Below are 14,803 nucleotides of genomic sequence, written 5' to 3' on the forward strand. Positions count from 1 at the left end.
AACACAGAAAGTTTTTTTCTTTTTTTTTTTCGCAGACAACAATGGACCAAAATGTTAGCCTAATCTGAAATTCATGAAAAGGCAGATTTGTGCGGCGACTCTCAGAGAAAATGTGTATAAGACACCAGCCAGCGCAGCAGCGCCAGCATTAGTGGCCATCATCAGCTCAGTGACTCATGCTTGTCATCAGTTATTTCCTTTTTTCCCAGGCTTCTCTGAATCAGCTCAAATAAATCAACTATGCTGGCCAACTACAAAATCTGCACTGACAGTAACCCTTCATCAAACAGCATTCTTCACATTATAGGACATCTGTTTAACTGCCGAAAGTAAACACATAGTTGGTTTAATTGCTTTCAGTACCGCAGATGTCTAAATTGCATTAATATATCGAAAGTATGAAGGCAGTCATCACCAAACTCTAGCTTTGGCCTATGTGTGCTTGTGTGTGTGTGTGTGTGTGTGTGTGTGTAGGTATGAAACGCCAACACCCACTCGTTTGTTCTGGAAATAATATGAGTCGATGTCCTCCAGCGGCACCCCCACCAGTTCTGATGGAATGTCTCCAAATATGCGGGGGAGCTGCTTCCCGGCCTCCAGGTCTGCCCGGCGCTTGGGAGTCTCCACGTCACCCAAGTCCTCCTGGTACTCCCTGGCCTTCTGCGCCTCTTCTTCGGCGATCCTCTGCTCAATGCCAGCCAGGGATTCACGAGTGAACCGGTGCAAGCTGTCGGAACCCGGTGGAAACAGCAAGGTTGCCATCTTTTCATCCTGAGCCTCCTATCCTAATGGTTACTTCACAGCTGAGGAAGGGAAAAAAAGAGACAGATAGAGAGAGTTTATTCCACTGTAAAAAATGTAAATTAGACTTGTTTTAGTCTCTTGCACAAAGGACTGCAGAGTTTCATTCTAACCAAGAAGAAGTCATATCCAAGTCCACTGGTTTAATCAACTGATCTAGGTCTTGGATATGACATTTAAAAACCATTAGATGTGACTGGAATGAAAACTGGTGGCCATACTGGCCGTTTTTTGATAATATCAAAAATCCCAATTACTGTTCACTCTAAATGATGAGATAACTAATGCTCATTATCATTAAGCTCTTCATGCTGGTCAGTCAAAGCCTAGGTCAGTAAGACTAGGAGCAAGGCAGGATTTCACCCTGGATTGGACACCTGTCTTTTATCTGGCACCACACACACACACATACATGCATACATTCCAATCTATCGGCAATTTAGAGTCCCAGTTCCACCTACCAGCATGTTTCTGGGACGTGCTATGAAACCGGAGAACCTGAGGAGAACAAAGGAAATGCCCTACAAACAGTAAACACTCGAGTAAACCGGAGAGCTCGGATCTACTGTATACAACAGCAACACTTCTCGCAGTGCCGCCATGCTGTCTATTAAAAAACAGGAAAAACAAAATCTACATATACACCTAACGTGACATACTGTATAATTAAAACAGCAAATTAGACAGCGTTTTTGTGTTGTTTGAACTTGTGAATGGAGTAGGATTTCCTCACTGTATGACTGGTATTCCTCTGGACAAAAACACGCCTGTGTGCATATTCATACAGACCAGGCCATCTGTTATATCTTTCAGCAAAATAATTGGAGAAGAGATCATTTTTCATCTGTTTTAGCATGCAGAAGGTGTTCTAGCAGGAGGTGTTCATGACAGACGCAAAATCTCATCTGAACAAGCAGACTATTTGTATCATTACAGCTTCTTATGTAACTTTAAATGAAGGTGTACTTAACATGGTAAATAGCTGCCAAAAACATTATAATAATCCCATCACAGCTTCATATTTCCCTCTTGAACTGGCAGTTTCTTATTCTTTAATTCACCTTAGAGTATTATTATGTAATTATTAGAATATAGAACCTGTTTCAAGATATAAAATTAACTTCAATTAAATTTCAATTTGGTTTTGGGACTTTAAGGGGTTAAATTTTTGTAAACAGGTACAAGCATTTAAATACTGTATATACGAGAATCCAGTCTCTAATCTTCCTAAAGCGGAAGCGGAAAAACCTTCCTGTTGTCTTCCATAGGTTAAACGAGTCTGCACTAAAGTCAGGACCTTGCGTTGGCCCCGAGCACAGAACATCATCCTACTCTTTATTTCCGTACCATTTCAGCTATTCACAGTGTGCGAGCCCATGTAGCGTATGTTATACCCTGCTGAAAGGAACAAAAACCCAAACACGGCCCGATAGTTTCCCCTCGCCTTGCATCAACCTTCTCAGACTCCTGGATTTCCTTTGAGCAAGGACAAAACCCTGCCGTCCTCATGCCCTCCTTTTTACCCTGCACGAAATCTGTGTCTCTAGTTTGCACTAGACTGCATGTGCATTCCCAAATATTATGGTAATAACACAAATGATTATAGCGAATAGACATCCATCCGGTATATACTGTATTAGTAGGCATACTGTGGAGAGGTAGGTTTGTATGAAAATTGTACGAACAGGTGATGAAAAGAAATGCTTAAAGCGAGAAGAATGTGTGCACTTTCGCTGCTTACTTAAGGTAATTGTTTGTTAAGATATATGCTGAGAAGAAAGCATGGACACCAAACCTGCAGGTGGTGACTAGACTATTTATAACGAAGCACACTCATGGTGCAGGGTTGACAAAGATCTAGCCACTTAGCTGGATGTATTATGGCATGAATATGTATAAGAACATCTAAAGAAATAAAAAAGGTCATTACAGTATACAACATCTCTGAACAAATTAATGAGCAAAAGTTTTTTTTTATATACAGTATATATATATATATATATATATATATATATATATATATGCCTCTGAGGCAACATGGTGGGTAGGTTTTTTTTTATGAGGCATAACCACAAATGAACATACTGGAACCATGGTTTGATATTTTGAGACCACATCACAAAAAAACTTAGGTTGTGCCACGTCTTGCCAAAGTTGTGGTTACGGCTTGTGTAATGCGCTTGCTGAAACGTCATAGCCTTCGGTGCATGATTTGGTGGCACAGAGTGAAAAGTTTTATTAGCTTTGAGAATGGCTTAAGTTGGATAAAACCAGTGACCCCAGCGGGATAACAAATCAATTATCTGCAGGCATACAGTAGGTCACTGTGGCCACAATGGTCTACATCCATTGTGTTCTCTATCTTGCACTTACTTTAAAATACAATACCATGACTTTGTATAGTTTTACCCTTTTCTCGAAATTAATTTGTCATTTTTAACAGTAGAAAGCGGTGTCTTAATTTTCCTAGCTAGTAGTCTCTGGGACAGTCCATCGCCAGATTGACCCGCAATCTAAAGATGGGCGTGTTCCTATGGCAACGCATTTCAGTGTTATGGGTGTTTATTTACTTATGGCATGTCTGTGTGTTGATTTGTGCCTACATCTTTAAAAAAAAAAAACACACACACACACTCAGCCACCTTGTCATCTCTGTGCCGGGTATGAGCTGGATACTTAATAACTGTGCTGTAGAGTCTATAGCATATGAGTCACTAGAAGCAGTGAACATGTCTGATTTAAAGGTTCATCTCCAGGATCTCGTAACCTACTGTAGTGTTCTGTACACTCAGTTTTTCATTCTCTCCGTATGTTGCATCATTCTCGTTTTCTCATTTCTTCCTATCCTTCTCCTATCCACTTCATATCCTCTTCTTCTGTCTTTTTTATACGGTGCATTAGGTTCCAGATGTCTATAAAGAGGAGCAGGCCTGTCACTGAGAGCCCTGCTTCGTGCTTTAATCGTCCAGATTGTTTCAGGCAAAGCCATCGCTGGCCCCTAGCTCAGATCGCTGCTTCTCATGGAGCCGAAACATAACAAAACACAAACACAGCTCCAGCCAAGTCAGCTGACTGGGGTGAGATGAAGCATGGCTGTGATGAGCAAAAAGGCGGCGGATGACAGGCAACAAGAAGTGTGACATAACTATGTGCGCCGACACCTTGGAAAATGAAAGGGTACAAGATATACAGTACAGAGTATACATTATAGCAGTTCTTCTCATGAAACTTTTCCTGCTCTCTGCAGACACAATAATCAGGCTTGCATGAGACACGGTAATGCAAGATGTTAACATGGGTATTTTCAAAATGGAGATAGTTATAGATAGATAGTTTTATAGAATGTTTATCCCTTAGGCTAATGAGAATATAAACTTCCTATGGTTCGCAATTAAGTTTCATGAAGTTTAACGAGCATGGAAGGTCTAAAGTTGTAAAAAAAACGCAAACTTTATGCATGATGTGGGCGACTCTCGATATGTAAAAATGAAGTGGTGACATTTTTTATGACATATCGGTTTATTGAAGGAGTGTATAGAGTGGTAGAGATGTCTAATGCACTGCTATTTAACAAAGAAGGTGCTGCAGATAAGTTGGATTTTGAGAAATAACATTTTGTTGAGTATATTTCAGATGATGCAGTCAGAGGCGGCGACCCCGGCTTCAGAAAGTCAAAGTCCTGCCACATATTTGGTCTATGCATTAACCGAACCAGCACGAAACAGGTGATGTCACTAATTAGTTCTCATCTATTCCTCTAAAGAAGTGTCCTGATTATAATCCGCTGGTTTAGTTAAAGGATGGAACAAATATGTGGCAGGACTTGTTTTTTCTGAAGTTATCTCATTTTATCTCAGTTATCCAGCCAGCTCAAATACAACCCTAATATTTATTTCATTCTAAACGGGTATTGCTTTAGCCATGATTGCTTAAACACATAAGAACGAAAGGTGTGCGGTTGATCAGTTGTCATAACCTAATGTTACTTTATCAGACTCGGAGCACTGCAACATGAAGTGACTGGTTCTGTATCTCATATTCCAGTCCAGTCAGGCACGCGGACTTCACGTACTTCTGTAATACAGCACGCTTTCAAAAGTCACTACTGGCTGTGGCTGGCAGCCCCGTAGAGGAGACAGCACAAGCCAGGGTGATGCTGGCGTTATCTCTGAACCTGACACTGAGCCGTTACAGAACCTGAACAAAATGTCAGCGCAGTCACTGCTAGCAGCGCCGTATCATGAACGACATCAAAAATAAGCTCTCGGGCAAGATCAAAAGGCAAAAACACAATAAAGGAACCAAAACATGGGCATTCATTGTATCGCATAAACATCTGGGAGAATGTCAAGCATAAGCGCAATAGCAAAAGCATGGCAAAAAGAAGTGACACCAGGCGACAGCTAACATTTCTAATCACTGGGCATATCTGTATACTGTATTTTGATGCTGCAATAAATTCTCTATTATGAATTTTTGGAGAACACCTTTAGGTATAAGCTCAAAAAAGTGCATTTGTTATGCACCAGGTTATGCATTCTGCAGATTCATCAAGATTTGGCCGTTTTGCCATCATTATAGTGTATTTATAGGTCTTTTTGACATGAACAGAATAACATATAAACCACAATAAATAGCATTTTTGCCATTTCCCTTGCAGATTACATAATACAAAAACAATCAGGGGAAGAAGCCAATGTGAAATCGTATGCATGCTGTATTATTTGTCCCATTACTACCCATAACTACAAGAAGCAAAATAAAAAAAGTTTCTATTCAGCCAGATCTCATATTTGCCTGGCTGTAATGGTCAGCACTAACACCAGCCTCCCTAATGCCCTGCTTCTTCTGCCTCCAATGGACTAGCCCGGTCCTCTGGGAAATTACCAATAAAGTCTTCATACATGAGCGGAGAGCATTAACAGGAAGCAGGGTGCTTGTTGGCTCAGACCGGGGGACACACAGCCTTGTGTGATTTCTGTGCTAAAAAGATTCCGTTTTTCACTGATACAAATCATCTATTAGGTGTTAAGCTTTAAATTAATATAATAATAATAATAATAATAATAATAAATCATACATTGCATAAGAGGGAATAAAAGAGGCCATGCTTTTGTGGGAAAATAAGAATAAGATGAGATTAAGAATAGATGAGGTTACATCCTGAATAGATGTCTGAAGTGATTCATTCTGCTTAATACCACTTAGATTTGGTAAATAGTCATTTAGCCTTTCATAAGACAAAAAAAAATGCAGCTTTTCAGGTTACAGAGAAATCAGAAAATTCATACTATTGTATCCGAAAACTTAAGTGAAATAGCGGAAAAAAAACTGTTAAAAAACAATGACCAAAACTCGTCCCATTAATGTTACCTATATATATATCCTTAAAGAAATCTTTCTTATATTACAATTGTTTTTTGTTTAATAACTATTGATAATAATTAATCTTTTTTTCGAATCCATTTATTATTAGCCTCCGATTATATGGCGCATGTCTCTGTAAATTAGCTGTTAATTAATACTAGACCAAGCGCATTATTACCACTCGTTTGAATTACGGCCGAAACTAACATCACAGCCCTGAAGTTATTGAAAATTAATCAACACTTTCTAACAAATCAGATTAAAACAGCAACAATGCGGTGTATAACACGCACTACCATAGCTTTTTCTTAAATACCTTTGCAAATATTGCTAGAATGCTGATAGACTTTCCAGATCTTCATTTCAAACAAGACTCTGTATCAATGACATTAGGCATCCTTCAGGTCTTGTACAAACTCAAATGTGTATGCTGCTGTGGAAGTGGAAATATGACAGGAGCTCAGAGAGAGAGAGAGAGAGAGAGAGAGAGAGCTGTTGTGTTGGCTGTTGTTACGGCTGTTGAAGGTGACAGCTCTGATAGATGATTTCATTCTCACATGCATCATCTAATGCACGTACAGAGAGAAGGCTTTGATCATACAGCTGTAGAGATATTTCCTTTCCTAACCATTGGGTCAGTTCAGAGAATACTGTCAATAAAGGCAAATATATGTATAAAATAGCCGATTAGTAATGCCATGGTAAATATTTATTAACCTGGTGCTCAGTTTCAATTAAATTATATGCTGGATTTAATCTGGATTCCTTTTTTTTTTTCATTCTTTTTTAGAACCGACTAGTTCTGACTACTGACCGCTGCTGTTCCTCAGATGCCATGTTTCTAATTAATGAGTTGACCAGCGTAGTTAATGTCATTTGACTGCATACTCCTTAGTAATGGATTGTGCGTGGCCACAATTTTGCTCTAAATGAACCCAAAAGTAATTACGTCCCTCAATATACTCCAGAGACCAAAGCCAAATAAACGAGCAAAGCAAAATCTGATGATCAAGCACCTGACAGGACTGGCAGTTACAGGCAGGTGCTATTGTAGAAAAGAAAAAAATGTCAGTGCTTCAAAACCGCAAAAATGAGTTAACTCTTTTAGCCTGGTCAGCATGGATATTTAGGTTTCCAGCTTATTTCCGTATTTAACAACGCTATAAAAATCGACCTGCATAAGCAGAGACTCGGGTATACTGTACCTACGTCAGATATGCAGACACATGCAAATGAAAAACACATTTGCTACAGATGAGCCTGGATCGAAAAGGAAAAAGTAGAAAAGATGCTAAATGTTTTCATATGTTTGTTAATTTCCTGAGACAATTTAAACCCCAAACTCACTAAGCATGAGAGTGCTGATTGTGCAGTTTATTTACCCCGTCTGTTCCACTTTCTTTAAATGTCATTGCAGCCTATGCAGAACATCTTATGGAAACTTTTTCGCTTCCTGCCTGTCTTTCTTTCCATTCTCGTCTCTTTTTTATACTCGTACAAAAACCTATACTCGACAGAAGAATTTCAGGGTCAGCAAAGAAATTCTCCTGCAGAAACGTTTCTGAGACTAAAGTCTAAGCAGGTTAACCTTGATTACGTCCAAAATAGATTTATGCAGTGCAAACTGAGCTTAATTGAAACCCGGTCTGAATTCCAACCATCATGTTGTGTGTATCCGATGCGATGTGACTTTGCAACGGCGTGAGGTAGGATCTGATTGGTTGCCGTGACCTCTACCGCCAAAGGAGACATTTGAAGTGACAGCCTGACACTGTAATATTCATGCGTCAGATTTTAAACACACCTGCGCGGTTATATGACCTGCCAGAGTGAGACTCCTCGTAGGCCAAACTCGAGCTGACTGATGGCACTTGGGCTGTGCTCTGTGCAGGTGATACCAGCGCATGGAAATAGAGACTGCGTGAAATACAATCTCTGTGAAGGTGAGATGGCAAACAAGTACAGCACTTTCCCTTAAGATGTCACTTGTAAGGTGATTGTGTGGCCTTCATTAAATAAGTTAACATGCTAAAGGATACTCTATAATTTTTGTTTAATTAAAAAAAAAAAACACGTGCAATCCCTCTCTTTTTGTGTGTCTCGGATGATTTGATTTTTTTAAAATGATCTCAGCACTCTTCCTGACAGATGATCTTAGTCATCAAGTGAAATACATCCCACTTGCATTAAACAAATCAGTTATCATTATGACAGAAATGATATGTGTCAGTTTGCATATCCTTAGGATAAAGCTGTCGACTGAGTATCAAGGCAATGAAGATTGAGACACTACAGTTTTTTCTCTCCAACTCGGTTCAGAAACCTACATGCATAAAGTTTTATACATCCCTATCGCTAGTATTATTTTAGTTACCGATTTCTGATTTATTTGAAGGAAATTAAAATTAAGGCTTAAACTAAGCTTAAAGAAACATCAGTTAGGGATTTCCTCTACTTTTATTTATTTTTATTTTTTTTTGTTACAGTATTGTGTAACAATTACATCTTGGAAATTAGAATTGACCATATTTTCATTTTCTTGCATAAGTTTATGCAAACTGTCGAGAAGAGTTTAAGCCATAATGATCACGTACAAGTTCAATAAAAATGAACTATGAGCTATTGGATGACTAAAAAAAAACTGGTGACAATGGAAGCAATGAGACGTCAAAATACCCGGGATCATCTGAGGCATGCAAAATGTATATGTGGAGAGGAATCATACCTTTTTCTTTGAAAGTGACTAATCAAAAACAATAGCCCTTCAGTTTCCCCTCTCCTGCTACAGAACTTTCGAGCTGTGTCACGTGTTAAAAGAGGTGGCTCTCGGAGCTAAGGAGTCACTTAAGCTTGATTTCAGTGGGTGTACTGATTTTTAGACACCGCCGAAAGAACATTACTTCGTCATTAGTGCGTCATCAGAATGCCAACCTAGAGAATATTCCGAGTCAGCCTGCACTGTGATTAAAACAGCCCACTGAACTCGGTGTCAATCAGGAACTCCACGCTCACTCACCTTCCAGGGGAACGACAGGCCGCATGTGAGGGGAAGCAATTAGTGATTAATATGCTGATTAGGATTTAAATGCTAGCTGCTGCAGAATGGCAGCGCGGTTGCCATGGAGAGGAAGGTGGGCGGACCATGTCATCAGCTCCCTGATAGCTTTGACATCTGTGTTTCAGCAGCCACTTCAGGTGGGCCTTACAGTAAGGCGCTGTGCTCGAAATCTTCAAGGTGGTGTTCAGTGTCACTTTAAGCAGTGATTATCTTGATTGCAGGGATTTACAGTATAGCACTCGGCGGTTTTCAGGAGGCCGGAGACACGAAGCCCCTTTCCACCACGTCCTACTGACCATACATTTAACTTGCAGCAAAACTGGCACTAACTTTACAGCCTAACTGTACGACATTTCACCATTTTGGATATTTACACTCCATTACACTCACACTCTAAAAAAAAAAATTTTTTTTTATAATAATAATAATAATAAATGATTATTATGATATATGTATTTGTGGCCAAACCGTATCATAATAAAACCAAAATGAAGTGAGGTGCGATCTGATTGGTTGCCATGCCCTCTACCACTAAAAAGACATTTTAAGTTACAACCCGACGTCAGATTTTATACATACCTGTGCGGTTATATAACTTTTGTGGCCAAACCTTTTTATTACATAACCACCATGATCATGTAGTGTCTCAGTAATTAGGCACTTTTAATTAATTTTAATTGATTTTAACATTTCTGAGTTTAAATGCTTAATTAGTAGTACAGTATCCAGTACAGTACAATCAACTCTTCTTGACCTATAACTAGTCACCAAGTATCGATTATCAGCCTTATAGTGCACTAGGGTAGCTGTGTATTCTCAGCCGGTATCAAAGTTAAAGTTGTTCCAGCCCCCAATTTTTTGACTCCTGATGGTCTGGATGAAAATGACTTCCTTATAAAATAATCCTGAAAGGTCACGCTAGCATTATGTATATTAAAATAACCCAGATATGACCAAGCCTTTAGAAAGTCAAGTCCAGTATTTTCACTGGGTCTAAAGTAGAGTGTGGGTTAGCCCTGCTCACCTCTGCTGCATGATTCAGGTTCCTCCTACGCTTAAGTGTCTGCCTGCTATTGCTCAGATATAGCTTTTAAAGTAAGATAATGTCGTCTAAAGAGCCAGACATTAAGAGTTTGTGTAGGTGACTGGAGAAAATGTTTTTAATAAGCTGTCTCAAGCATCCTAAGCCTCGCCCTGAACAAGCCATGGTGTGCTCAAGAGCGATGAGCAATACAAACTCATGACATTATTAGTGGCCTGCAGCCATTTAGCAGAATGTTTCTGTTTATGCCACGCAGTTTTCTGCACAAGCCCAAATCACACTCATTGAAGGAAACAATTCGATTTGTTTTGCTTTTAATATTGATTTACGCTTATGAATAATTTTAATTCACTATGCTTTTGTAAATCATTCTGCATCGCCTTTTGTATAAACTTGCTCTTTATAAATTTCAATAATAACATGAAATTAAATCAGTCTCCAGTATGTTATGTTCTAATCCATCCATCTATATAGAAATATCTGTAGCCCAACTGAGAACTGGACTGGTGATTACTATTGTATTTATTCCTATTTTTCATGGCTGGTAGGACCACCAGTCAACATTCACGCACTATGGGCGAAAACATCAATTATCCTAATCTGCATGTCTTTGGACTGTGGGAGAAAACCAGACCACCAAACCGAGCTAGGAAACCAAGCACGGGGAGAACATTCTAACTCCATGCACACAGACCTGACACGGGAATCAAACACAGCTCTTTAGGATGCAAGGTGACAGTGCTAACCACCAAGCCACTGTGCTACCTATGTTCTTATACAGTACATGTGCAATTAATGTGATATTCTTATCATATTAAACCCCAAACCAAGTCATTTCGGGAATGAAGACGGATACTTAAGCACTTTTGTAAGTCGCTCTGGATAAGAGTGTGATAAATGCCTACATGTAAATGTACATTTCGACATGTACAATGTGTAGACATGTCTAATTTAAACATGCACAGTCTGGAAATAAGTAACTGTAAGACACAGTATGTAACAGTATTGTGTATGGAGTTGGTCCTCCTTTTCACAGCTCTAACTTACCTCAGGTTTGTGTCCTGTAGGGTTGCATTTAGAATGTGCAGTTGAATGAACAATCTAGTCAATGATGTAGGATGTGGTCCTGACTAGATGTGATGGCTTTATTGAACTGTACAAGCTTGGGCAGTTTTTCAATTTCAAAGAAAAATTCATGCGTTTTCCACACAAAGTCATAGTGCTTTCTGTGATCTTTAAGATATCAATATAACTTTGGTAAATAAACATGTTGGGTTTCTTATTTCTAAGAGGGGACCCCATTAGCTGAGGTACTGGTTAAGCTGGGGTGTTTATGGAATTGGTGGGAAATCACCTAGCACTTATTAGCTGCACTGTACCATAGTGTTTTAATCATAAGCCTGATTAATTAAAATTCTTCTAAGAAAATGTCACAAAACATCTTCATAGAAATCCGATTACAGATTTAGATTAATTCCAGAGGCAACCGTGGCAAGGAAAAAACCCCCGAGATGACATGAGCTGCAGCTTCACTGTGTCCGCGTACGATTATTCACCGAATTTAAAATCTTGGACAAGAACTTGTATATGCAGCTTGAGTGGTGTTAAAAACTGGAAAAGATAATCATCCACTAAAAGCTTTGGCTAAATCGAGATCTGAATGTACGTTCAGAATACTAACAGCTGTTAGCAGTTAGAATGGCTATTATGCCATTATTAAGTCGTACTCCACTGATATTAGGAACACCCAAATTAAAAGAGGTGCACACTTTCTGAGTGCCCGAGATGGGAGGAGGAGAGTGGAAACAGTCCCATTTTCACTCCATTTCCACCTCTTTATAGAGGCCTGGGGTTCAGTAATTTATGAGAGTGCTCTCCTTTAAGCTCGGCTTGTGCGTTCTCTCTCTCATTAAGCCTTCCCACTGCTCTGACACACATTTTAATTTCACTTCAAAGAGGTCACATTAGTTTGGGCTGCTGTGTTCTCTGTTTGTCTCTAACAGTTTTGTTGCGTCAGTTTTCACTCCGGTCCATTTTTCACTGACAAGGCAACAGCGGGCTACACACACGAGGACTTTCCTCCTGACATTTACTACCCTAATATCAATAAGGCGGAATAACAGCGAAGTAGCCGCTGCAGTTGGTAAGTTTTGGATCAATCACGAGCGCTGTGTTGGAAATTTGTACACTGCTGATCCGATATAATAAAGTCCAAACAAACACACAAACAAACAATTAGAGTAGGGGCCAATTATGCAGCGATGTTGCTAATGAACAGTAATGCTGTTGGAACTAATTACACCAAAAGATCCCTCTTTCCCTGAAATACCAACAATCCTTCGACAAAACTGCTTTATTGGACCATTTGCAGCATAATTGTTATTATTTAAATAATTCTATTTTTTTTTCAAAAGGAATATTTTCCATTAAAATGACAAAAGAAAAATCAGTAAGCGGGTGATTCAAAGATACTGAATATAACACAGAGAACACACCACGTTGTACTAAAAAATATTCACTGCTTTAAATAATGAGCATGTTTGTATTAGGAAAGTCTAAATGTTACACTACTGTATATCTTTATATTTACAGCAGGCACATTATTGGCTGACAAAAAGATGTCACTATACAGTTGAGAATAAATGTTCGCATATCTGTTGTGAACAAAAAGAAAAGGAAAGTTTGCAAATGTTTTTTTTTTTCATTATCGCACATGTAAAAAATTGCCAGATGATGTACATAAAGAAAGGTATTAAGTATGACGGGGACTGTTGTTATGGGAAAATAATCAATGAGAGTTTGGTGTGATGCCAAGTGAAAAGCTGTTACTGCACTTTATCATACAATACTAAAAGTCTCGAAGTGCTTTTTTTTTAATCATGGCAATTTGACATTCTTAAATTTATTAAAAAAAGGGCACAACATAATTTTTATTTACTTATAATTGTAATGCTTAATGTTAAACGCCCATGAAACCAGTTGGTGAACTGAACACCACTGATTATCAATAATATACAGTATGACTAAACTGGTGACAGGATCATGGCCACACAGGGCTTACCTATGCCTGCGGGGGATAAAGGCTATTAGCACTATTAAGCACAATTCGCCAATGCTTGCCACAAATAAAAGGCACGAGAACACCAAATGCACCAGAGCCCACCTCGCACTGGGCCGAGCAGAGTCTAATCTGCCCCAGTAGCCATGAGATGTGCTTGATAAACATCTCCAATCCATGGAGGCACTATGCCAAAACCCACAGCACCCAAAGGATCTGCTGCTAACATCCTGGTGCCAGGACCTGGTGGACTTGTGGAGTAATGGAGTAAAGGGCCAGAGTAACCTCAGTGGCACAAGGGGAAACCAAAACCTACAGTAGGTGGTCATACTGTTATTGTTTTTAACATTATGGCTGATCAGTGTATAAACAGTCTTTCCCTCAATGGCCTCTTTTTTTTTTTTTTTTGCTTTTAAAGACAACAAAATTCACACAAAAAAAGTGCAATTTCCTCATCATAATGACTTTCTCATATCAGAAAACTTCAAGGAACAGCTTTACCTCTGACTGTTTAAAAGCACGAGAGACAATAGAGTCCAAAACTAATGCCAAAATATCTCTTTAGCAAACACCAAAGCATGGTATATACACAGTGTTCACCATACAAGTCCCTGTGTAAGCTGTTACTATAGAAACAATAATGAATTGGGGCATTATTATAAATCTCTGCTTTTCCCTTTACTGTCACTACTCTCAGAGTTGCTGTAAGAAAAACTTCTGACCAACCAGGACTGGGAAGAATCATGTTACATGCCCACTTTTTAAACTTTTTTCAGTTGATTTTACCATAGGATTTGAAGTGTGACCATTTCATACAACATCTTGGAATGTTAATCATTTTTAAAACCTTTTTTTCTGTATTGCTTGAGAAACCTTGAGTTATGAATGGTCATGTCGAGGGCAGTAAAATGAAAAGCTGTCATTTGTTAGGCAACAGAGACGTGTGGTGCTAGCATATCCTACAGACATTATCAGTTGTAGGAGTAGCTCATTATATTATATCACTGGAATTTCTTGTACAGTAACCCTACATGTTCATTTTCAAAAATCAAACAACTTACAGCATTTTCTTACTCAATCAGTGCTCTTAACATAAAATAAAAGACCACTATTACTTTGTTCAGTTTAAAATTAAACCAGCAGAACCCGAGCCGCCATGTCGTGTCCTTGATCATCAGTTTACAGAAATGCAAAATGCTATAGAAGCTAACATTGCATTTTTTTTCCCCAACAAGACTTTGGTCCGAGAAGGCATGATCTTGATTACTCTAATAATGCTTACATCGATTTGCTCCACTGTTGGCCATGCTATAGCAGGAGAATGCATTGTGCTTCTGCGACCCACTTAGATTCATCTTGTTTGAGTTCTGCCCTCGACGCTGTGTCGCTGGGGCTGCACGCCTCTTTAATTACACTCATTGCTTTTGTAAAACCTTGTTTCTCACAATCACACAGCACCCTCTGTGCACTTTAGCTC

The 14,803-nt window shown here is 39.0% G+C and overlaps 1 protein-coding gene across 1 annotated transcript in view; it reads right to left on the minus strand.

Moving 5' to 3' along the window:
- scn5lab (sodium channel, voltage gated, type V-like, alpha b) overlaps positions 1–14,803 on the minus strand; it is a 125,218-nt gene that overhangs the window by 105,247 nt on the left and 5,168 nt on the right. Inside the window, exon 2 of the mRNA XM_053493853.1 lies at positions 496–803. Within this exon, the coding sequence (XP_053349828.1) occupies positions 496–762 (267 nt within the window). The 5' untranslated portion in view covers positions 763–803. The remainder of the gene's footprint in view (positions 1–495; positions 804–14,803) is intronic.

This window comes from Clarias gariepinus, chromosome 4 (assembly GCF_024256425.1).
Source record: "Clarias gariepinus isolate MV-2021 ecotype Netherlands chromosome 4, CGAR_prim_01v2, whole genome shotgun sequence".
Taxonomy (NCBI): Eukaryota; Metazoa; Chordata; class Actinopteri; order Siluriformes; family Clariidae; genus Clarias; species Clarias gariepinus.